Source organism: Oryctolagus cuniculus, chromosome 2 (genome assembly GCF_051225735.1).
Source record: "Oryctolagus cuniculus isolate XC-2025 breed Fujian yellow rabbit chromosome 2, ASM5122573v1, whole genome shotgun sequence".
NCBI lineage: Eukaryota > Metazoa > Chordata > Mammalia > Lagomorpha > Leporidae > Oryctolagus > Oryctolagus cuniculus.
Window position 1 is genome coordinate 33,021,948 of NC_142868.1, and position 25,424 is coordinate 33,047,371.

Genomic DNA, 25,424 nt, shown 5'->3' on the forward strand with positions numbered 1-25,424 from the left:
GCGTTTTTTATTTTATTTTCTTTTTTAAAGATTTATTTATTTATTTGTAAGTCAGAGTTACAGAGAGAGAGAGGGAGAGAGAAAGAGCTCTTTCATCTGCTGGTTTACTCCCTACATGGCTGCAGAAATCAGGGCTGGATTAAGGTATCACAAATGGGCCCACCTCCTCCAAGTCCAAACACAGGAGGGTGGGGCCCACGGAATCAAAGATTCTCCATTCTGAGGCTCATTGCCAAGTTCAGCTTCCTGTTTGAGGACCTCTGCAGCCTCAGTGCCCATGGGGTGACACCCACACAAAAGAGCCTTATACATAATTAAATGAGTGAAGAGTTTTACAGTGTGTAGAACACTGACTATATAAGTGCCAAGTAAGCACTTGCTAAATACACACACACACACACACACACATCACTGTAGATCCTTTAAGAAAAAACCCACGGTGGCTGGCACTGTGGCATAATGGGTAAAGCTACCACCTGCAATGCTGACATCCCATATGGGCACCAGTTGGAGCCCTGGCTGTTCCACTTCCGATTCAGCTCCCTGCTAGTGCACCTGGGAAAACAGTGTAAGGTGACCCTCCCTGAAAGCAATATGGTTAAAACTGTCTAAGGATAATTTTCAAAACAAGCAAAATTGTGACTCTCCTGCAGATATAAGATGAACACCTGTTAAGGAATTTATTTCACTCTTTAATTAAGTAGGAAACCAGGCAGATGCTATACCAAGTTCAAAGGAAAAGCCAAAGCAACGGGAGTTTATGTGGACTGAAGGAATGCTGACGACATGTGCCGACAGACACACACCCACTTTCTCCTCCACAGGGGATGTTGTCCCTCAGCCAGACACAAGTCAGTCACATCTGTTGACAAGAGTGATTTGGGGCCAGGTGTTTTTGCTTAATGGCAAAGACACCAATTAAGGGGCTGGCGCTGTGGCTTAGTGGGTTAAGCCGCCACCTGCATCGCCGGCATCCCATATGGGCACTGGTTTGGGTCCCAGCTGTTCCATTTCTGATCTAGCTCCATACTAATGGCCTGAGAAAGCAGTGGAAGATGGCCCAAGTGCTTGGGCCCCTGCACCCATGTGGGAGACTCAGAGGAAGCTCCTGGCTCCGGGCTTCCGCCTGGCCAGCTCACATATGGGAGTCCCTGATGTGGGTTTGAGGCCTGGCTCTGGCTTCTCACTCCAGCTTCCTGCTGTTGTGGCACTGGGAGGCAGCAGCAGTGGCTCAAGTGATTGGCCTTCTGCCTCCTCCCCGGGGAGCTTGGGTGACACTCCCAGCTCCCAGCTTCAGCCTCACCTCGCCCTGTGATTGTGGGCATCTGGGGGAATGACCGAGTGGATGGGAACGCTCTCAAATTAATTAATTTTTTCATTAATTAAAATGCATGACTGATCTATAATTCCTACAGTTGTAGAATTGCTCCCACAGATTCAGAATCTGCTAATCCAGTAAGGTGAGCTCCAACAAATGCAGACATTTCCTCTCCAGAGGTGGATCTGGAGCCAGGTGATATGGGGTCCGACGTCCACTCCTCTGTCTCTGTGCTGGATAGCAGAAGGAGCCCCAAGTTCCAGAAAGCCCCACGGTCACCAGGGAAATGACCCACATGCTACAGTGGGTTGCTGAGCTGTGATGCTCTGTAGGCCGAGTGTACTGGATACACTTTTGACTTAGGGCATTTGCAGCTTTCCGCAAGCCTATCACGGTGGAATCCCATCAGAAGTTGAGGGGCATCGGTACTCTCAGAATGCCCCAGGAGAGCAGGCTTCCAGCAGCACAGACCCCCACACCACCCTCCCACTGTCCCCTTCTCTTGCCTCCAGCCGACACCTCGGGGAGCCTAATGCTCACACCTTAGTGAGGTTGAACTAATACAAGTTCTGCAAACAGCCCCCTGTGGACCATCTTTTGGGCCTAGGGATGGATACATGTGCCAGTGGCCTGTCCCCACCCTAAGGAGCACAGCCTGGGGAGGGGTCCCAGGCAGGCCACGGAAGGGAACCTTCAGTAGCCTGGAAAGTGATGCAGAAGGGCAAGTGTGGGCTCTAGCAGGCACGCCCCTCGGGTCTCTGTGGGCTCACCTGTGTCCTGGTCTAGAGACAGTACTGGGTTGCAGCATCGTCTGGGGCCTGTGTCTTCTGAGCCACATCAGCGTAAGGAGAGACAGGATAGCGGGAACACACATCGTCTCTCCCAACGTCCCATTGGCTGGAGCTCAGTCACAGGGATGGATATAGAGGAACTCTTATCATTATGATTGGTCTACGTTGACTCTAGGATGACAGTGTTAAAGAAAACCTCATCATTTTCATTGCCATGATACTCAGTCATTACAAATAGTAAACAAGAAGTTCAAAATGGCACCACACACTCCTTTCAAGGAAAAGATCTATAAGACAGACCGTCTTTGTGCCTGTGCAGGCCTATGGTTAGCACAGTGCTGAGAATATAAGCATAGAGTATTCAGCATCCCATGAATACTTTTGAGAAACGTGCAGTGAGTTATCATTGAAGTAATGATTCAGCGCCGATAGCCTTGGGATAGAGGAGTGAACCAGGAGGAAGCAACATGAGGGTTGAATGGAGGACAGTGGAGGTCAGGGCAAGGAGTGGCCAGCAGCCGCCGTGCAAGGTGCGTTTGCTTCCACCCGCTGACCGCTGCAGCTGGTGGGTCGGCTAATGGGTTCTGTGTTGACGACTCCCTGCCAAACTTCCTCTCGGAGCCTCTGCGCCCACTGCGTTATGCAGTGGTGGTGTCCATTAGCAGCGATTAAGCAAATGATGTCCTGACGTTCTGGACGCCCTCTCTAGTTCTCCCACTTATCCTGATGTGCCGGTCTATGGCCACAGTGAATGTTAAAACATTCCAAAGAGGACTGTGGCTCCTCTGCTGACTGTCCCTCCAGAGCTAGGACCTGCAGAGTGAAAGCAAAGCACGCCTGCTTCCCAGGCGTCTGCTCTTCTCACACTGCTCTGTGCCTTTGACCTCTGGAAACACAAATTAATCTCCAGAGGCTGCCTGGCCAGCTAAACAAATATTTCTTTTTTACTGTTGCTTATTTTTTTTTTTGAGAGGCAGAGAGAGAGAGAGAGGTTGAGAGAGGGAGAGCTCCCTTCCACTGGTCCATCCCCCACAATGCCTACAACAGCCAAGGCTGGGCCAGGCCAATGCCAGGAGCGCAGAACTTAATCCAGGTCTCCCACATGGCTGGCAGGGACCCAAGTACTTGAGTGATCACTGGTACTTCCCAGGGTGTGCGTTAGCAGGAATCTGGAGTCACGAGCCGGAGCTGCGTGTGAACCTCAGGCACTCTGATGTGGGATATGGCATCTTTACCACTGGGCAAAATGCCCATCCCTAAATAACTGTTCAAGTGTGTGCACAGGCCAGTGTCAAGGGAGGGGTTCTGAAGGCAGCAGGGATGACGTCATCCACCTCCTCCATGAAGTCCTCCCTGCTCACCCTCTTGCCTCCTCGAGGAGAGTGACAGCCCCTCCCTGGCACCCTGGCTATACTCTCCACTCACCTCTGTCGTGGCCGTTATTGGTTGTTGTAGGCCACCCTCCTCCAGCTGCAAGATCTCCAAGATGAAAAATGTGCCTGTGGAGATGCAGTTACAGATAAAACATTATCTATCCATGTTTGCTTACATGTGGACCCACATACTATATATATACCCACATACTATATATATATACCTATCATACATAATTTATGGAGTACCGCTGCAGGTATTTTAAGTGCATTACTGCACTTAATTCTCAAAACAACCCTATAAGGTAGATGCAATTAGCCTCCAGTTTACAGATAACGATGCAGAGGCATCGGGAGGGTAACTGAATTAACCAAGGTCACATAGTTAATAAGTGAGGAGCTGATATGTGAGCCCAGTGTGTTTTAACCACATAGCTGCCACCACCATTTCTTTAGCACCTGCTGTGTGCACTTTGTGCAAGGTGCTTCATATCCATGATCTCATTTACCAAATACAAAGGATCACAATGAAGTGTCGATCTCATTTTATAAATGCGAAAACCGAGGTCTGGCAGCTTCTATAGCTTGCCCCAAGTTGCACAGTTTGTAGGCAGTAAAGCCAGCATACAACCCAACATCCCCTCCCGCCCAGCAATCACCTCGGTCCTGGGCAAACCAGGGAGAGCTGTACACAGCTGTCATTAGTGGGAAGCAAAGATGACAGTTAATGCCGACCTATTTCTTTTTTTCAGGTTCAGTCATTTTTAGCATCGCTGGATGGACAGAAGCTGGAACTGGTGAAAAATGACCTCATTTCCATTAAAGACATTTTTGCAGCCAAAGAATTTGAGAATGAAGAGAATCAAGAAGAACAAGGTAAAGGAAGACTGCAAGTTAGCAAAACCATCTGCTGGCAAACAGATTGGGAAACACAGCTCTTTGAACAGGGTGCAGTTGCGGAATTCAAATGCTCCTCCCCCAGGCTACCAGAACCGGCTGTGCACCTGCTCTTGTGGCAGGCCCCCGTCACATTGATCTCTGTCCTCTCCCTTGCTGGGTGGGAACTCCCATTGTTTCTCTGGTGTCCAGCACTGGGCCAGGCACATGTGTAGACATGCAATACATGCATGTGGCTGGATGAACAAAGCACCTGTGCCCAGTGTGCACGCGTGAGCAGAGCGTGTGCTCCAGCTTCCGGTTCTCTCCACATGGAAGTTGTTTGATGTGATTAGTGTTGATGGTGGGCAAGTCTTTGTCTATGTTTTCTATTCCTTTGATTTTAGATGTGAGGCAGTCAGGGTGTCTCAGGAAGCGCTGCCCGTGCCACCTGATCAGTGCTGGTAGAAACTGCACCACTTTCCCTCCGTGCCCCAGACACGGGTTTTCAGTTTACTCATCGCTAAGGTGACCCAGGTGCACTCCTGCCACTGATTGTCCAGCCGCACAATGTCTTGACCCCAAAGAGACCCCAGAAGCTGTTTTCTGAGAAGTAAGGTATCCTTAACAGAGTGGGGGAGATGTTCCGACAGTTGAGCAGGCTTACTGGTTCCTTCATGTTGTTTCGGAGTGGCTGTGGTCTGGATGCGGGTTGTCCCCTGCAGGCTCACGGGCTGACAGCTTGGTCCCCAAGGTGGTGTTATTGAGGTGGTGATACCTTTAAGAGGTGGGGCCTCATGTCACTGGGGGCACTCTTCAGAGACTGGGTTGTCACAAAACACCCCACACATTCGACCCCTCCTCCATGCAGCTCTTTCCCTTCCTGTTGCTCTGCCATCTTGCCTCCAAAACTGAGGGCGAGGTAAACCTTGCTTTAAGAAGTGCCCAGCCTCAGTAGGAACAATAATACAGAAGCAAATCATAGCACAGAACTAACATAGGAGCTGACCAGAGTGAAGCATTCGTGATACATGGTGGTGGTGGGGGGTGGTTTCTCACTGATGCCATAACCAAGCACCACGCCAGTTGTTTTGCGTATGTACGTTATGCTGCAAGGCTCAGCAACTAGACACAAGACGAGGGCCATCTCAGAGGGTTCATTACAGATACTCTGGCTACTGTCCTGCTGGATGGCCTCCAAGTCACATTGATCCGCCCCGGGGCTGCATGTCCAGGATGGCTGTTGTGATTAGATAAGATTAGATAGCTGGTGCCGCGGCTCACTAGGCTAATCCTCCGCCTAGCGGCGCCGGCACACCGGGTTCTAGTCCCAGTCGGGGCGCCGGATTCTTTCCCGCTTGCCCCTCTTCCAGGCCAGCTCTCTGCTGTGGCCCGGGAGTGCAGTGGAGGATGGCCCAAGTACTTGGGCCCTGCGCCCCATGGGAGACCAGGATAAGTACCTGGCTTCTGCCATTGGATCAGCGCGGTGCGCCGGCCACTGCGGCCATTGGAGGGTGAACCAACGGCAAAGGAAGACCTTTCTCTCTGTCTCTCTCTCTCACTGTCCACTCTGCCTGTCAAAAAATAAAAAAAGATAAGATTAGATAAAGTGTGTGAAACAGGGATCACCGTGTTAGGTGGGAGTAAAGTTGCAGTACATTGCTTAGGATTGTCACCACACAGTGGAGCCATAATGCACTCTCTGGAATGACATCTGGTCTCTGGAAGTGTTCATGAGAGAGAGAGAGAGAGACAGAGAGAAAGGTCTTCCTTTATCTGTTGGTTCACCCCCCAAGTGGCTGCCATGGCTGGTGTGCTGTGGCCGGCACGCTGCACTGATCCGAAGCCAAGAGCCAGGTGCTTCCTCCTGGTCTCCCATGGGGTGCAGGGCCCAAGCACTTGGGCCATCCTCCACTGCACTCCCTGGCCACAGCAGAGAGCTGGCCTGGAAGAGGGGCAACTGGGACAGAATCCGGCGCCCCAACCGGGACTAGAACCTGGGGTGCTGGTGCCGCAGGCGAAGGATTAGTCAAGTGAGCCGCGGCGCCGGCCATGAACTGTCCTTTAAACACCAAGTCTTCTGGAGCCCCGCAAGCTGACCTTACCTGTCGTCAGCCTAATGAGAATACGAATAATGCAAAATACAAGAATCAAGTGTACGGAAACTTTAGAAGGAGGATGGATTGGCTCCCTTTTTCACTACTTTCACTGAATACCTGAGGCTGGGTGAGTTTTAAAGAAAAGAGGTTTCTTGGCCGGCGCCGTGGCTCACTAGGCTAATCCTCCACCTTGCAGTGCCGGCACACCAGGTTCTAGTCCCGGTCGGGGCACCAGATTCTGTCCCAGCTGCCCCTCTTCCAGGCTGGCTCTCTGCTGTGGCCAGGGAGTGCAGTGGAGGATGGCCCAGGTGCTTGGGCCCTGCACCCCATGGGAGACCAGGAGAAGCACCTGGCTCCTGAAAAAAAAAAAAAAAGAGGTTTCTTTTGGCTCAGGATTCTGGAGGTACAAGGTCTGGGGGCCACATCTGGGGGTGGTCTTCTTGCTGGCAGAGGCAAGGCTGTGCAGGGGTCACGTGGCAAGAGACAGGATGCATGTGCAAGTGTCTGTGTGTATATATGTGTGTGTGTGTGTATATGTGTAAGTATGTGAGTGCATGTGTTTATGTATGTGTGTATTGTGTGAGTACGTGTGTGTGTCTGTCTGTCTGTCTGGGCTCTCCCTCTTGAGATCAAGCCACCAGGATTCCATCATTGAGGTTCAACCTATTGTACTTATCTAAGGTTAATCACCATCCAAGGTGGTTTAGTTGGATTGAATTTCCACCCTCTTTATTCTTCACAGTGGGGATTAAATTCCAGTACCTGAAGCCCTGGGAAACACTCAAGCCATATCCAGGAGCCAAAGCACTTGCGCCATCTTTGGCTGCTTTCCCAGGTTCTTTAGCAGAGAGCTGGATCGGATCAGAAGCAGAGCAGCTGGAACTGGAACAGGTGCTCATGTGGGATGCTGGTGCCACAGGTGCAGCTTAACCCTCTGCACCACATCGCCAGCCCCCACAGGCTATTCCTCTTGAAGCTTGATGATTGATACCTCAGGAGGACCTTGATCTTGTTGGGGGTGTCACTCTTTTTTTTTTTTTTTTTGACAGGCAGAGTGGACAGTGAGAGAGAGACAGAGAGAAAGATCTTCCTTTTGCCGTTGGTTCACCCTCCAGTGGTCGCCGTGGCTGGCGTGCTGCGGCTGGCGTGCTGCGGCTGGCGTGCTGCGGCCGGCGCACCACACTGATCTGATGGCAGGAGCCAGGTGCTTCTCCTGGTCTCTCATGGGGTGCAGGGCCCAAGCACTTGGGCCATCCTCCACTGCACTCCCAGGCCACAGCAGAGAGCTGGCCTGGAAGAGGGGCAAGCGGGAAAGAATCCGGCGCCCCGACCGGGACTAGAACCCGGTGTGCCGGTGCCACAAGGCGGAGGATTAGCCTATTGAGCCGCGACCCCGGCTAGGGGGTGTCACTCTTTAGAAAGGAAGAAACCAAGATCCTCACTCCTTCTAACACCGGAGTGTGGGGTTGCCAGTGCCAGTGAAAGTGGCAGTGCCTCCTCAGCGGATGCTCTTCCTAGGAGCGGAGATTTGCTTCCATTCTGTTAGAGAGAAAATGTTACTGCTTCCATGTGTGCCGGTCTCAGTGCAGAGCTGCTGTAAATTGAGATTTTTGAGTGCGACACACAGAAGTGGAAGTGCTCAACAGCATGGTTTCAGAAATGATAGCTTTATCTCTGCTTAAGTGACAAAATCCCATTATCTCCTACAATAGATTCATTTTCCCAAAGGGCATCTCTAGATTATCAAAGCACTGTTAATTTTAATGGACTTAATTTAATAAATAGGTGTCAGTCAAACACTTGCTGCAGAGCTGGGAGGACTGGATAGAGGCGTTGCCATTAGATCAGTTCTGTTAGGATACAGCATTGCAGCTCCAGGAGGGCTAAGGGCACTTCCCAAAAGCAGTAGGGCGGAATCCTCCCAGGGGGGTAAGCAGAGAATCCAGGAGAAAATTCTGGGAGAAACCAGAGCTTTTCATCAGACTTTTTCCCTGTAAGCCCTTACATCCCCGAAAGCCTCTTAACAACTAAATAATTTATTTGGTAGTCTCAGAAAATATAATAAACTGTCGATTTTAGATGAGTTTAATATTGAACTCCTGTGCATTTAATAATGTAAGCTAATGATTTGCATGTTTGTCTTTCCAGCAGAGTGTAATTTTATCACACTGCCCTGGGTCGCTAATTTAGTGTATCAATGGCGAAGAGATTTTTGAAAGGCCATTTTCTCTTTTTATTGCCTTCTGGGAGATCTTGGTGGTGAGAATAGACCAGGCAATGTAGCAATCGGTGTGCTTTCTCCCAACATGTGTTTGTTGTCCTCTATTTCCATTTTTCTTGTGTTCTTCTCCTGTCGCTCCCCGTCTTCGTGGGGGAACGACACAGGACCCTGCGCTGTTCTTTCGTCTGCTCGGCCCTCCCCGGGTTTGCTGCTGGTTCTTCCCGGGTTGGCTACTATCCCTTCCACCTCCGTGGAAGGGCAGTTCCCCCTGGCCGCATTCCCCACTTCCGCAGGGGAGCGGCACACCGCCGGCCGGTTCTCTCGGGGGCTGCACGGGTTCCCTTAGATGTTCCCCATAGATGTTCCTGGTGCATGCCGTCTCTCTCCTCCTTTATAGTCCTTCTCTGCCAATCCCAACTCGGCTGAGTACGCTGCTCTCCAATCAGGAGCAAGTCCTACAGTTAATTGGTTGAACTGGAGGCAGCTGTGCGGAAGCTGTTTACTTCTCTCCCAGCGCCATATTGTGGGAGAGCAGATGCATAGAATAAGTCCTAATTCGAGTAACTTAGTCTGGTCCGGATTGCTCCCCACAGATCCCCCTTTCTTTTTATTTTTTAGCGTTGATACGCGCCTGTCCTCGGTGTCCCGCGGCACACACTCTGCTCTACTTGCTAGAGCCGCCACAGGCTCTTACAAGTCCTATCAATCAGGAAAACCGAATCCGGGTCCTCTCTTCGCCATTGTGAGGAGGTTTTTAGGCGCTGATGCATGCCTGTGTTCGGTGCCCTGCAGCGCATGCTCTGCTCTGCCCGCAGGGGCTTACAAAACCTATCAGGCAAACCGAATCCAAGCCTTCTCATTGCCTTATTGTGGGGGAGACTTATTAGTGTTGGTTCGTGCCTATCTTCGGTGACCTGCAGCTCATACTCTGGTCGAGCTTTGCTGGCGCTTACCGCCTTAAATCAGGCAGACCGAATCCAAGCCTTCTAATTGGCATGTTGAGGGGAGGCCTTATTTTTCTCTATTTCTCTATCTCCGGGCATTCCTACCTCTCCCATTTCACTTCTATCTTCCAGCATTCCCATTTCTCTTTTACTTCACTTCCAAACTTCTGTTTCTCTTATCCCTGCGGCTTTCCGGCACCTCGCCCCGCCGGCGGGTTCCCGGCTCTGCGCCGCTTCAGCCCGCGCGCCTCTCTGCGCGGCTTCCCGGCTTTGCGCGGTCCGCGGTCTCCACGCTTAACCCTTTCGCGTCTGAACCACGGCCTACGCCAGCGTTCCCTATCTATTCACGCCCCGTGCTCTCTCTGCACGCGGCGGCTTCCGCGAGTAACACGGCGTAGCTTGCGTCTCCGCCACTAGGATTCAATCTAAGTTCCCCGGGCTAGCCTGGCGAATTCAACCCAGCGTACGTCTCCGCCCCACGGTTTGGCTTCCCGTCCTTTGCTCCCCGGGCTAATCAGACGGATCCCAACCTGGCTTACGTCTCAGCTTCTAGTTTCAACTTTTCGCCCCCTATTCCCGGGCTAACTTGAGAACCCCAAAGTGGCTTTCGTTTCCGCCTCGGCCTGCCCCCCGCGGCTTCAATTTCCCTAACATTTTTCTCTACCCGGTATGTTTCCCCAAGCTTTCCTCCAACGATATTCCTCCCTCATTTCTCCTGGCCTCTCCCCACAGTCCGCGTCCGAGTCTGTTTGTTCTAGCTTTCACTTTCGCTTTTGACCTTAGAGATTTCTCCCAGCTTCCCCCCGTAGTCCGTATCCGAGTCTATGCCTAGGCTTTCAATAGCTTCTTCCGGCACCCTTTTCGTCCGGCTTTTCCCTAGGCTGTTTGCTAGTCTCCCTCTCTGGTATTTTCCTGCTTCTTCCCGTTTCTTCCCTCCTAAGTTTCATATCCGTCCTAAGTTTCCTATCCGAGCTAGGTTTCCTATCCGAGCTAGGTTTCCTAATCCGAGTCACGGCACCATTATGTCGCTCCCCGTCTTCGTGGGGGAACGACACAGGACCCTGCGCTGTTCTTTCGTCTGCTCGGCCCTCCCCGGGTTTGCTGCTGGTTCTTCCCGGGTTGGCTACTATCCCTTCCACCTCCGTGGAAGGGCAGTTCCCCCTGGCCGCATTCCCCACTTCCGCAGGGGAGCGGCACACCGCCGGCCGGTTCTCTCGGGGGCTGCACGGGTTCCCTTAGATGTTCCCCATAGATGTTCCTGGTGCATGCCGTCTCTCTCCTCCTTTATAGTCCTTCTCTGCCAATCCCAACTCGGCTGAGTACGCTGCTCTCCAATCAGGAGCAAGTCCTACAGTTAATTGGTTGAACTGGAGGCAGCTGTGCGGAAGCTGTTTACTTCTCTCCCAGCGCCATATTGTGGGAGAGCAGATGCATAGAATAAGTCCTAATTCGAGTAACTTAGTCTGGTCCGGATTGCTCCCCACATTCTCCCATAAAAGTGACTGGTCTGTGCTTTATGAAATTCATGCACATTTCAAAGCTGCGGCTCCCCAGGGCCTGGTGTCCGAAGGCAGTGTGATCTCGTCCCCAGTGTGTGTCATCTTCCCGTGTGCATCCGTGCAGCACGCATGGCAGTGTGTGAGCATAAGACACATTCACTAGGCGCCTCTGTATATTGCGGGCCTTGGTCTTTGTAATGGCTCAAAAGAGGGTATGGGCAGGGTTTATTTTCCTTCATTTGCAAGGGAGGAAATGGAACTGGGAGTGTGGGTCCAGGGGCTTTGGGACCTACTCCTCCCAAGTCCAGCACCAGGACTCTCTCTGCCTACACTGCCTCATTCAGGGAGTTTGGAGATAAAACCCAGGTGTGCCCCTGTCCGTCTCTTGGCCTACCTCTTGCTTTCTCTCTCTCTGGGACTGAGTAGGTCCATCTCTCTCTTGGTGTGGCTAGTGCATTCTCATTCATGAAGGCCGTGTTCAGACATCACCTCCTCCAAGAAGCCCTCTTAACACACCCCTGAGAACTGAATTACGTGCTACAGAAGCCACTCAACCTCTTAGGGTTAAAATGATCAGCTTCTTGCAGATTCGTCATGACAAAGACGGCTGCCCACCCCTGCCCGGCCCTGCAGCAGCCACACTGGCCTCCTGGCTGTCCCCTGCACTGGCCACACTCCCTGCTGGCCTGTGCCCTCACTGTGCTGCTGCCCGAGGGTTCTTCCTACAGGTGTCTGTGGCTCATTGCTGTCCTCCCCCAGCTCATCGCTCAGATGTCGTTCCTCTTTAGTCCCTGCACCTGCTATAGCAAAATACCAGGGACCATCTCACTCACAAACAGCAGAAACTCATTTCTCATGGTTCTGGAGGTGGGGAAGCCCCAGATCAACATGCTGGCAGACCCTGTGCGTGGTCAGGGCCCTTGCTCTCTTGAACATGGACTTCATGTTCCTGCCGTGTCTTCACAGGGTGGAAGAGGACAGCCTACTGTCTGGACTCTTTTCTATAAAGGCACTAATCCTATTCGTGAGGGCTCCACCCCCTGACCTAATCTCATTTTAGGGGTTAGGTTTTGTTTTTGTTTGTTCTTACCTATAAAACTTTTATTTAAGGTATACAAACTTCCTGCATTTCACATATACAAATTTAGGGCCAGCGCCGTGGCTCAGTAGGCTAATCCTCCGCCTTGCGGCGCCGGCACACCAGGTTCTAGTCCCGGTCGGGGCGCCAGATTCTGTCCCGATTGCCCCTCTTCCAGGCCAGCTCTCTGCTGTGGCTAGGGAGTGCAGTGGAGGATGGCCCAGGTGCTTGGGCCCTGCACCCCATGGGAGACCAGGAGAAGTACCTGGCTCCTGCCATCAGATGAGCGCGGTACGCCGGCCGCAGCATGCCGGCCGCAGCGGCCATTGGAGGGTGAACCAACGGCAAAGGAAGATCTTTCTCTCTGTCTCTCTCTCTCACTGTCCACTCTGCCTGTCAAAAAAAAAAAAAAATTTAGAAGCAAAGTGATTCTCCCCACTCTACCCTCCCTCCTGCATTTCCATATAAATTTCAGCATCACTTTTTTCTAGATCTGAGAAGATGTCCTTGGTATTTTGATTTGAATCACATTGAATCTGTAAATTGCTTTCAGTAGTATGGACATTTCAATAATATTGCTTCTTCCAATCCATGAACTTGGAAGATTTTTTCCATTTTCTTGTGTCTTCTATTTCTTTCTTCAATGTTTTGTAATTTTCATCGTAGATCTTTGACATCCTTGGTTAAATTTATTGCAAGGTATTTAATTTTTTGTAGCTATTGTGAATGGGATTGATCTTAGAAGTTCTTTCTCAACCAAGGCATTGTCTGTGTATTCAAAGTCTATTGATTTTTTTTTTTTTTTTGACAGGCAGAGTGGACAGTGAGAGAGAGAGAGACAGAGAGAAAGGTCTTCCTTTGCCGTTGGTTCACCCTCCAATGGCCGCCGCGGCCAGCGCACTGCGGCCGGCGCACCGCGCTGATCCGATGGCAGGAGCCAGGAGCCAGGTGCTTTTCCTGGTCTCCCCTGGGGTGCAGGGCCCAAGCACCTGGGCCATCCTCCACTGCACTCCCTGGCCACAGCAGAGAGCTGGCCTGGAAGAGGGGCAACCGGGACAGAATCCAGCGCCCCGACCGGGACTAGAACCTGGTGTGCCGGCGCCGCTAGGTGGAGGATTAGCCTAGTGAGTGCGTTAATTTTATATCCTGCCACTTTACCAAACTCTTTTATGAGTTCCAATAGTCTCTTAGTGAGTCTTTTGGATCCCCTATAGACAGAATCATGTCATCTGCAAATAGAGATAGTTTGACTTCCTCCTTCCCAATTTGCATCCCTTTTGTTGCTTTTTCTTGCCTAATGGCTCTGGCTATAACTTCCAGGACTCCATTGAATAGTAATGGTGAGAGTGAACATCCTTGTCTGATTCTGGATTTTAGTGGGAATGCTTCCAACTTTTCCTCATTCAATAAGATGCTGGTCATGGGTTTGTCATAAATTGCCTTGATTGTGTTAAGGAATGTTTCTTCTTTACCCAGTTTCCTTAAGGTTTTCATCATGAAAGGATGTTGTATTTTATCAAATGCTTTTTCTGCATTTAGTGAGATAATCATGTGTATTTTGTTCTTCAATTTGTTAATGTGATGTATTACATTTATTGACTTGTGAATGTTGAACCATCCCTGCATACCAGGAGTAAATCTTACTTGGTCTGGGTAAACATCTTTCTGATATGTTGTTGGATTCGATTGGTTAGTATTTTGTTGAGAATTTTGCAGGTATGTTTATCAGGGAAATTAGTCTGTAGCTCTTTCTTGTTGTATTGTTTTCTGGTTTAGGAATTAAAGTGATGCTGATTTCATAGAAGGAGTTAAGAAGGATTCTTTTCCTTTTAATTTTTTTGAATTGCTTGAGAAAAATTGCAGTTAGTTCTTCTTTAAATGTCTGGTAGAATTTAACAGTGAAGCCACCTGGTCCTGGGCTTTTCTTTGTTGGGAGGGTCTCTATTACTGATTCAGTCTCCATCTTGGTTTTGGTCTATTTAGGTTTTCTATGTCTCCATGGCTCAATTTTGGTAGATTGTATGTGTCCAGGAATTTGTCCATTTCTCCCGGGTTTCCCAATTTGTTGGCATACAGCTCTTTGTAGTAATTCCTGATGATTCTTTTTATTTCTGTGGTATCTGTGTTACATTGCCTTTTTCATTTCTGATTTTGTTTTATTTTTGGTTAGTTGGGCCAATGGTGTGTCAGTTTTGTTTATTTTTTCAAAAAACTAGCTCTTCATTTTGTTAATATTTTGTATTTTTTTGTTTCAATTTTGCTTATTTCTTTTCTACTACGAATTTTAGGTTTGGTTTGTTGTTGTTTTTCTAGGTGCTTGAGATACATTGACAGCTAATTTTTGGTGCCTTTCTAATTTCTTGATGGAGGCGCCAATTGCTATAAACATCCCCCTTAACACTGAATTTGTGGTATACCATAAGTTTTTTTATTTGAGAGGTAGAGTTACAGACAGTGAAAGGGAGAGATAGAAAGGTATTCCGCCCGCTGGTTCACTCTCCAAATGGCCACAATGGCCAGAGCTGCGCCAATCCAAAGCCAGGAGCCAGGTGCTTCTTCTGGGTCTCCCACACAGGTGCAGGGGTCCAAGGACTTGGACCATATTCTACCACTTTCCCGGGCCACAGCAGAGAGCTGGACGGGAAGAGGAGCAACCGGGACTAGAACCCGGCACCCATATGGGATGCTGGTGCTGCAGGCGGAGGATTAACCTAGTGTGCTACAGTGCCGGCCCCAATATCCCATAAGTTTTGATATGTTGTATTGTCATCTTGATTCATTTCCAGAAATTTTTTTGATTTCTTCTGTGACCCACTGTTCATTCAGGAGCATGTTGTTCAGTCTCCAGGTGTTTGCAGATGTTCTAGAGAGCTATTGATCTATCGCCTTCATGAGAAAACATATCTGATAGGCAGTCATCCACTGCTCTAAGCCAAATGTTTTGAACAAAGGCCTGGCTATCTTGCAGAGTGGCTGGTTGACCATTTTCGTGTTGGGTAAAAGCGTGTCTACACCCGCCTCAGGGTCTTCACTCAGCTTGGTCCTCTCAGAAGGTGCTGCCTTCCCGGCTGGCCTGAGCAAAGTCTAGTGTGAGATGGTCATCAGGCCAGATTAAAGGTGGTTGTACTCTCTCTGAAACTGGTAGTAAACACATTGTGGAATCCATTGTTTAGCACGTAGCAGATACACAGCAGAGAAATAAGAGGGGAAGGAGGCCGGTGCCGCGGCTCACTAGGCTAATCCTCCGCCTTGCGGCGCCGGCACACCGGGTTCTAGTCCCGGTTGGGGCGCCAGATTCTGTCCCGGTTGCCCCTCTTCCAGGCCAGCTCTCTGGTGTGGCCAGGGAATGCAGTGGAGGATGGCCCAAGTGCTTGGGCCCTGCACCCCATGGGAGACCAGGATAAGTACCTGGCTCCTGCCATCGGATCAGCGCGGTACGCCGGCTGTGGCGGCCATTGGAGGGTGAACCAACGGCAAAGAAGACCTTTCTCTCTGTTTCTCTCTCTCACTGTCCACTCTGCCTGTCAAAAAAATAAATAAATAAATAAATAAGAGGGGAAGGTGCAGGCACGGTGGTATAGCAGGTAAAGCCTCCCATATGGGCGCCAGTTCAAGTCCCAGCTGCTCCTCTTCCAATCCAGCTCTCTGGTATTGACTTGGGAAAGCAGTAGAAAATGGCCCAAATCCTAGGGCCCCTGCACCTGCGTGGGAGACCCAGAAGAAGCTCCTGACTCCTGGCTTTGGATCAGCCCAGCTGGATGGAAGACCTTTCTCCTCTGTCTCTCCCTCTCTCTGTCTATAACTCTACCTCTCAACTAACTAACTAACTAAATAAATCCCTTTTTAAAAAATAAATAATATGGGAGCTTTTGGAGCTGGATTTTAGTTAATTGATTTTTGTTTTATGACAAATCAGCGCATTTGGGATAATGTTTATTGTTCAGTTCAATCCATGATTGTTTGTTGGGTCCTTTACCTAATCAGTGAGTTCTTCAGTGAGTGCCCATGTTAGGGCCCATAAATGAGGTCTGCAGCGCTGTGTTCCGTGCTCTGGACTTGGGAGTGAGCACAACAGGTACCATCTGTCAGGGAAGGCACACGCCCCAGAGACGCATCCTGCTCGCTCAGCACTGGGGCTCCCAGGTATCACTGGGGTTGCACTGCTGAGCGTAGCACTGCTGTGTGCCACACGTGCGCGGTGCGTCCCAGGTCTCTCTTCATCCATTTATTCCTTCAGTCGTTCTCTTAACAAACCACTGTCGACCATTGATGGCTTTGAGCGAGACACACAAGGGCCTTTCTAGCCCCACCCCCATCCGGCCCCCTAGACCACACTGGAGCTGACCTGGCTGAGCCCTTCAGCTGGCCAGGCCCACGGCCCCACTTCCAAGGTCAGCGCAGTCACACCCCTTGTCTGCCCATGGCCTCCCTCTGCCCACCCTGCCGGCAGGCTGGAACGTGCAGGGAGCTGCCACAGCCCTCAGGGTGAACAAGGAGCTCGTCTCTCACGTCCCTTCTGTTCCATTTCCAGGTGCAGAAGAAAAGGGAGAGGAATTTGCTAGCATGCTCACAGAGCTGCTCTTTGAATTGCATGTCGCGGCCACACCTGACAAACTTAATAAGGTCAGCACATCTGCTTCTGAGAGAACGTGTGTGTGTGTGTGTGTCCGCGTGTGTGCGTGTGCGCGCGTGCATGTTCAAGGGTCTCAGTCGGAAAGTCCCAGAGATCTACCGGAAACAGAAAAACTGAGGCCCATGTGGCACAGTGAGGCCAGAAGAATTTGGGGGTCCATCATGAAGTCCATCAGTGGGGGCTTTGTGATGAAATTGATGGGAGTATATGCTGGGCCGTGGCGTGAGACCCACATTTGCACTGCGTTTTTCTTTTTTTAAAGATTTCATTTATTTATTTGAGAGGAGAGTTACAAATAGTGAGAGAGAGAGACAGAGAGAAGTGTCTTCCTTCTGTTGGTTCACTCCCCAAATGGCTGCAATGGCTGGAGCTGTGCCAATCCAAAGCAAGGAGCCAGGAGATTCTTCCGGGTCTCCCATGTGGGTGCAGGGGCCCTAGGACTTGGGCCATCTTCTACTGCTTTCCCAGGCCACAGCAGGGAGCTGGATCAGAAGTGGAGCAGCCAGGTCTTGAACTGGCACCTTATGGGATGCTGGCACTACAGGCGGTGGCTTAACCCTCTAGGCCACAGCACCAGCCCCTGCACTGCATCTTGGTAGTGACCTTGTGACCTTGAACAAGTCTGCTACCCTCTGCAGGTGAGAGGAACAGCTCAGTACTTGGTCGCATAGCAGGGGAGCATCTTCAGGATAGGGGAGGGAGGAGGGGCCTTGGAAACACCAAGGGACTTTTTCAAAGTCCAGCCCCTCCCCCCTTAAAGAGACAGGCAGGGTTAGGCAGCAGGAGGCCCATCAGCCAGGTGAACTGCAGGACCTCTGCCAGCGGGACCGCTGCTGCTGTGTCTGGAGAACATCCCAGCTCTAGCAGTGGGCGGCGCACCTAACGCTGCGGTAGGCTCTGTAGGTCAGGATAAAGGCCGGCTGTGAAGTGTCTTAGGAAGCCGCTGATCGTTAATTACTTAAAGCTGTGTGATATTTTCCCACGTTCTCCCTCTCCTCCGCCTCCCTGCTTTCTAGAAGGGCGGCCCACACAGACACTCACTCATCAAGGTGGCTGGAGAAGGGCAGAGTGAGGCAGCAGGGTGGCAGGATGAGTAATTTCTTTATCTCCTACAGGGGTCACTGATTCCAGCAGGTCGGTGACTTGAACACAGCAGGAAATTACCTCATTCATCTGCCTGCGGCACCTGCCATGCTCAGAGGGGGCGGGTGGTGGCTCCAAGGTTGCACTGGCTTATTTACCTGAACGGGGTAAACCTTTGTCCCTGAAAGAGGAAACACCAAGGACATTTCTGTTGGTTTCTTTCTTCCCCAAATGTGCTTGCTGATAGCTTGGCATTCTACACTCTGAGGCATTAAACTTGGACATCTGAGCTTTAAGGGGAGAAGGCACGGTAGCATAACCTCAGAAACAATAGTACTGAGGCAAACAGCTTCAACTGTCATGATAAAATGTGGGTCAACCTGTCCTTTCTACATTAACAGATAGCAGGTAGGCAAAATGGTTTCTGCTCCTGTGGTTTAGCCATGATTTTTTAAAAAAAGACTTATTTATGTATTTATTTTAAAGGCAGAATTACAGAGAGGCAGAAGCAAGGAAAGAGAGGTCTTCTATCCACTGGTTCACTCCCCAGATGGCCGCAATGGCCGGAGCTGTGCTGATCCGAAGCCAGGAGCCAGGAGCTTCTTCCGGTCTCCCACACGAGTACAGGGGCCTGAGGACTTGGGCCATCCTCTACTGCTTTCCCAGGCCATAGCAGAGAGCTGGATCGGAAGTAAGGCAGCTGGGACTCGAACCAGCACCCATATGGGATGCCAGCACTGCAGGTGGTGGCTTTTACCCACTATGCCACAGTACCAGCCCCTAACCATGATTTTTAAGGCCATGGGTTGCTTAAACAGAGCTCATGTGAAGTTAAGCTCATCTGGGGCAGGGGCTTAGCCTATCAGTTAAGATGCCCGCATCCTACGTTGGGGTGCCTGGACTCCAGCTTCCTGCCGGTGCAGACCCTGGGAGGCAGCAGTGATGGCACCAGTGACCGGGTTCCTGCCACCCACAAGGGAGACCTGGCTCAAGCACCCGGCTCTGGCCATTGCAGACGTGTGAACCAGTGCATGGGAGTGTGCTCTTTCTCTCTCTGTCCCTCTGCCTCTCAAATACATAAGTGAATAGAATTAAATAATTTTAAAGGCATCACAGAGCAGCTTCAGGTCTTCCCAGAGCTCATGTGTGAGGCAGGAGGAGCAGAACCATCTCCTCTGCCCAGCGTGATGTGTGATTGGGCTCAAGAAGCATTAAGAGGGCCGGCGCTGTGGCTCACTAGGCTAATCCTCCGCCTTGCGGCGCCGGCACACCGGGTTCTAGTCCCAGTCGGGACACCAGATTCTGTCCCAGTTGCCCCTCTTCCAGGCCAACTCTCTGCTGTGGCCCGGGAGTTGCACCCCATGGGAGACTAGGAGAAGTACCTGGCTCCTGCCTTCGGATCAGCGCAGTGCGCCAACCGCAGCACGCCAGCCACGGCGGCCATTGGAGGGTGAACCAACGGCAAAGGAAGACCTTTCTCTCTGTCTCTCTCTCTCACTATCCACTCTGCCTGTCAAAAAAATTTTTTTAAATTTATTAAAAAAAAGAAGTATTAAGATCTTCCTGAGACCTGTCAGATGAGAAAATGCTTTAGCCATGGCCTTGGCTAAGTTTCTAACCTGTGTAGAAAAAAGAGTGTTTTTCTTTGATAGTTGGTCGTGGAAAGTGAGAGATATACTACAGATCTTTCTCTGAATATCAGTTTTAAATGCTGCTGTAAAAGTCCTGGCATGAGCATTTGGCTTAGCAGTTAAGATACCATTTGGGACACCCACATCCCTTACCAGAGTGCCTGGGTTCAAGCCCCAGCTCTGTTCCTAATTCCAGGGTCCTGCTAATGTGTACTCTGGGAAGCAGCAGTGATGACTCAAGTAGTTGGGTCCTTGCCACTTACCTGGGAGACCTGGATTGAGTTCCCAGCTTCAGCCTGGCCCAGCCCTGGCTGTTGTGGGCAATTGAGGAGTGAACTAGCAGTAAGAGATCTTTCTTTTGAGTGTCTATCACTCTGCCTTTCAAATAAATAAGTAAATTATTTTTTGAAAAGGTTTATTTATTTATTTGAAAGAATTACAGAGGGAGAGGGGGAGATGGGGGAGGAGAAGGAGAGAGAGAGAGAGAGCACTTCCATCCACTGGCTCCATCCCCAGGTGGCCACAATGGCCAGCACTGGGCAGGCCAAAGCCAAGAACTTCATCTGGGTCTCCAGTGTGAATGGCAAGGGTCCAAGTACTTGGGCCATCTTCTGTTGCTTTTCCCAGGCTGTTAGCAGGGAGCTAAATTGGAAGTGGAGCAGCTGGGACAGGAACAAGTACCCATATGGAATGCTGGGTTTGCAGGCAGAATGGCTTTACCTGCTACACCACAACACAGGCCCCAAGAAATGATTTTTTGAAGCCTCCAGCTTCTGTGGTGCTCGCTCCAGACTTTTCTTCTGTATATATTTACCAGAAAATAATAACAAGGTTATCTCCTAAGAGGGTTAAGGGCCCCAACATTTTTTTAAAAAATGTTTATTTATTTATATTCATCTACTTGAAAGGCAGAGTAACAGGGGGGAAGGGGAAGAGAGAGAGGATTTTCTTCCATCTGCTGAGTCACTCCCCAGATGCCCATAACAGGCAGGGCTGTGCCAGGCTGAAGAAGCCAGGAGGCCGGAACTCCATCTCCATCTCCCACGTGGGTGACAGAACCCAAATACTTAGGCATCATCTGTTGCCTCCCAGGATGTATGTAGCATAAAGCTGGATTGTTCTGAGTGCATGGGAGCAGGGGCCCGAGGACTTGGGCCATCTCCTACTGCTTTCCCAGACCATAGCAGAGAGCTGGATCGGAAGTGAGGCAGCCGGGACTTGAACCAGCGCCCATATGGATTGGAAGCAGAGGTGCAAGGATTTGGGCCAGCATTCTGATATGGGATGTCCTTGTCCCACACGGCAGCTTAACCTGCTGCGCCACAACACCCACCCCAGCCCCTGCTACTCCTTAAACACAGAGACCCACTCTTGAAAGCGAGAGCACCTTCATTCTAGTTGTAGGGCTGGAAAATCCTTGATTTCCAGCACTGCATGATAAATGCATGTTTTTTGGTTGTAGGCCATGAAGAAAGCTCATGACTGGGTGGAAGAAGGACAAACGCCAGTGTCAGTAGATGTGGCCAAAGAGTCAGAGGCCGAGACCAAGGAGGAGAAGCCTGGAGACCCTCAAGAAGTCGAACAGGAAGAAAAGAGATCCAAGACAGTAGAGGTAAGTTTATGCTAGGCTGTCCACTCCAGGGCAGTAATATTATGCTATACACATAGGAATGTAATAAGCACTGAAAGTTCTATATGCCAGGATCAGTCTTGGCGTAGCATAGAGTTTGTTGCTTTTCTCTATAGCCTTACAATTATTATTTAAAGGGGAAAAGATCTTTAACAACCGAGTTGACTTACCTCTAGAGTAGAACTCCATCTTGTATGTAAATATGTTACTATAAAATGTCTTTATGCTCCATAACTAATAGGGTATTTGAAGCTTTTTGAAAAATTTCATTGCTGCAGTTCATAGTCTGTAGTTTAATACATTTCTGGGTGCATAGTTTATATCTTGCCTGTGTTCAAAAGGGAAGTTTGTGGAACAGGTGTTTAGCCTAGTGGTTAAGATGTCTCTTGGACAGCCATGGCCCATGTTGGAGGTCCTGGGTTTGAGTTCTGATGCAGCTCCCAGTCGCAGCTTCCTGCTAACATGCACCCTGGAAGGCAGCAAGCGATGGCTCAAATCCTTATGTCCTTACCGCCCATGTGAAAGACCCAGACTGAGCTCCTGACTTCTGAGTGGTGTTGGCAGGCATTTGGGGAAGTGAACAGAAAGATGGGAGAGCTCTGTCTCTCTCTGTCTCTACGCCTTTCAAATACAGAAATCAATAATCTTATAAAAATTAATTTGAAAAGGAGATTGCAGTAGTGTCACCCTATGTTGAATTTTAGTTTTTAAAAAGTAACTTTTAGATCAGATCACTCTAAGGAGAAACGTCCCTTGAGATTGGTTCACTCAGCCTGCCTTGCGCACAGCCTCTGTCCACCTGCCTGTAGTATGGCCAGCATCACTCTGAGTCCTTGGAGTACAGCTGGGAGCAGCCTTGCCCCATTCCTGGGAACCCAGTGGCACTTCCATTTCATGGCAGCATTCCACTAAGGGAAGCCTGAAATGCGTCCATCACCTTTCAGGTAAACTTTGTTACACTTGATGTTTTCTTGAAGAGTTGTGTTTTTGCTTTTATGTCACAGGGTTTTAAAGAGAAAGCATTGGTTCAGTGAATAATTTCTTACTTGCACTTGTTTATTCCAGGAAGTGTACATGTTGTCCATTGAAAGCCTGGCAGAAGTTACAGCACGCTGCATTGAACAGCTTCATAAAGTAGCAGAATTAATTCTTCACGGGCAAGAAGAAGAAAAATCAGCTCAGGACCAAGCAAAAGTTCTGATAAAGTAACTGCTCTTTTTATTCCTATTTTTCCAACTGAAATATGAATAAATATATATATGTGCCATTCAGCTACTTCACATGCATACACACCCTAGGCTACTAAAGATTCAGATTTCAAGTCAACTAATGCGTTTGTTCTATGGTCACTTTAAGAAATAAGGACCCCCTTAAGAAGGCATTATGTTAACAAAAAGAAGAAAAACTAACTAGACATTCTAGGAATTATTTATGAAGAGATCTAAAGGAAGATATACTAAATGATTTACAGCTAGGAAATGTTTATTTTAGTAGATTGAAGTCTTAGAAGTACAGAACTGTGAGGGTAATTATATTTTCAACATACCACGGGAAGGAAGGGAGGACACTATAATGTAACTTCTCAGCTAGCCTCGCAGAAATAGACAGACTGCACTGTGCCTCAGACTCGGACCAGCTCTGCGTGCTCTGACCTCCACCGTTGATGGTCTCTGCTGTAGGCTGGTTTACGGTGGATGGTGGGTGTGCTATAATACGTTATGTGTTGTGTTCTTCCATGATTAGCAGCTATTTTATTCGTTCATCTAGTGAAATTAAAACATGTATAAGTGTACGTAGATTTACATATCTGTATATATATGTGAAAATAATTGGTATGGAGTATTCATGAAAATAGCAGGTATGTGGCTAAAAATGAACCATCAACTTTGATGCATGTGATTATATATTGTGAAAATTAACACAGATCCAATACTCACTCATTATTATAAAGGTTTGGGAGCCAAAATAAGAGCACCCCAAAAATATGTGGGGACACACATAGCTCGGTACTTTCACACCCTATGCCAGCTAACAGTCTTTGCTTATTTCTGCATTGGCATTGTAGGCTAGGGAGTAAATTTTTAGTTGAAGGACTTTCCAAAATGTCAATATCAGTGTCTTTGTTTGGTGGTATTTTCTTCATTTGTAAAGATTTGTCATCTAGTTTGGATTTTCAAATCTTAACATGTAAAAATCAAAGAGGTTATAAGAACCACATTAATTTCTTCCCTTACTATTCCTATAGGGGATATGCACTTACCTCAGTGTGTAGAAGGAGGAGACAAGGACAAAATAGGAAAAGTTTAAAATATTGAGGACAACACCTCGGTCTTGTTGAATCTTTGCAGTTCTGAATTGAATGAGGAGGGCTGAAGTTGAGACGTTCATTGGCGTTCTTAGCTCCATTCTGCTTGCCAGCCTGATTACCCCCGTGTTACCAAGCTGCACCCAACCCTTATTTCTCTGTACCATAAGTGCTGTTCTACCCACCTGCCCAGGATGTAGACAGAATGTCTCTAGTGTCTCCTGACCTTGATCCTTTCTGCAAACAGGTTTTGAATGGATGGGTGGATGGATTTAGCTCATCAAATTCTGCATGCATGAGTTTGACAGGGCATATATTTGATAAAACTTACCTCTCTGACTTCACTTTTAACATATAAGATCCTTAACTTGGCTTATTGTTTCTCTAATAGCATTTTAATCACTATTCATAAAAGTCATATAAACATATTGCTACACAAAACAGACAATATCCATATTGTTAGGTAATTAGATTGTTCTTAATTTCTGTCATCATCCATAATGTTAGGATAGCATTGTTTTGGTTTAATATCTATGTCCATCTTGCATTATTTTCTTGAGGGTAAAGTCCTAGAAATGGATTGGCTAGAATAAACTTGGAATTTTAGTATGTCTTAAAAAATATTCTCCAGGATCTTTGAGGCATCTAATAAATACATGGTCCAAATATTAAGAGAGAGCTGAGTTTCCTCCTACTTCTGCTGGTCACTGCTGCCTGTCCCAAGCAGGCTCCTGGATCATCTTAAGGTTTCTTCAATTATATACAATGAAAATGATACTATTACCTGTAAGGTCATTGTGAGGATTAAAGGTAACTAAGCATACAGAAGTACTTAACACAGGGCCTTAGCAAATGTTTATTATTATTTCACAATGACCAAAAAGCTGGGGACGAGCCAGCTGGCAAAGGTTTGTGCCCCCTCTCAACGTGGAACTCAAGCCTGGTGTGTTTCTGTAGCCTGTTTTGATTCTCCAAAGATGTCAAGTGAGTGAGATGATTATGCCTTCATTAAGTCTGGAGAGTAGACCTTGTTGAGATTCAGCTTACTGAATCCTGGATTATGATGGATCAAAGCCATCTGTAGCACGCCTTCCCGCTGTGAGCTGGCCTTTGAACTGGAATGCTGTGTGCAGACAGTTAAACTCTTTGACATCACAGCCTCTTCTTTCCCCTTATTTCAGGTTGACTACTGCAATGTGCAAAGAAGTGGCCTCCTTATCAAAGAAGTTTACGAATTCCTTAACCACTGTTGGGGTAAGATTCCAGTAGTGAGCCCTTAGGTCACTGTTTTATAGAAGGGGGTACCTGGGGGGAGGCTATGAGGAATGATAGGGGATGTGGTACCTTCCCTGATGGTGCTGATACTGCTGAGTGATGAAGGCAGGCCACGAGCCCTCCCCCCTCCCCCCAGCCCTGCCATGACCGGCAGCTCAGGGCTCTTGTGACTGCCCCAGCCCCAAGTCCCCCATCTCAGACATACAACATGCTTCAGGCCTCTGTGGGCTCCATTGTCTTCATTTGTTTCAAAAAGTGTCAAACTAAGGTTGCTTCCATAACTTAGTATCTGTGAAACATCTAGTTCAAGAATCTCTGTCAGGGGCAGGTAGGTCTAGGAGGAGGACTGGGAATCTGTCGCTCTGACAAGTCTCAGGCCATGATGGCTCCTGATCCATGTATGCAGCAAGGCTCCCACAGATGGCTGTGCACTTGGACTTTAGACAGGGAGGCTTCAAAGGCTCCGGTAAAAGGCATGTTATGAAAAAGCCATGCATGGATTTCAAAATATTGTTGCACCAAAGTAACATATCTTTTTAATTCCATTTTTTATCAACTTTTTTTTTTTTTTTTTTTTTTGACAGGCAGAGTGGACAGTGAGAGAGAGAGACAGAGAGAAAGGTCTTCCTTTGCTGTTGGTTCACCCTCCAATGGCCGCCGCGGCCGGC

The 25,424-nt window shown here is 48.9% G+C and overlaps 1 protein-coding gene across 3 annotated transcripts in view; it reads left to right on the forward strand.

Annotated features, from left to right (window-relative positions):
• Positions 1-25,424, forward strand: part of FAM114A1 (family with sequence similarity 114 member A1) — a 73,125-nt gene that overhangs the window by 40,352 nt on the left and 7,349 nt on the right. For all 3 annotated transcript variants that reach the window (XM_051842464.3, XM_051842463.3, XM_089325338.1), the window contains 5 exons: positions 4,235-4,358; positions 16,731-16,822; positions 21,009-21,158; positions 22,242-22,381; positions 24,663-24,735. In XM_051842464.3, coding sequence (XP_051698424.3) covers positions 4,235-4,358; positions 16,731-16,822; positions 21,009-21,158; positions 22,242-22,381; positions 24,663-24,735 — 579 coding nt within the window. The remainder of the gene's footprint in view (positions 1-4,234; positions 4,359-16,730; positions 16,823-21,008; positions 21,159-22,241; positions 22,382-24,662; positions 24,736-25,424) is intronic.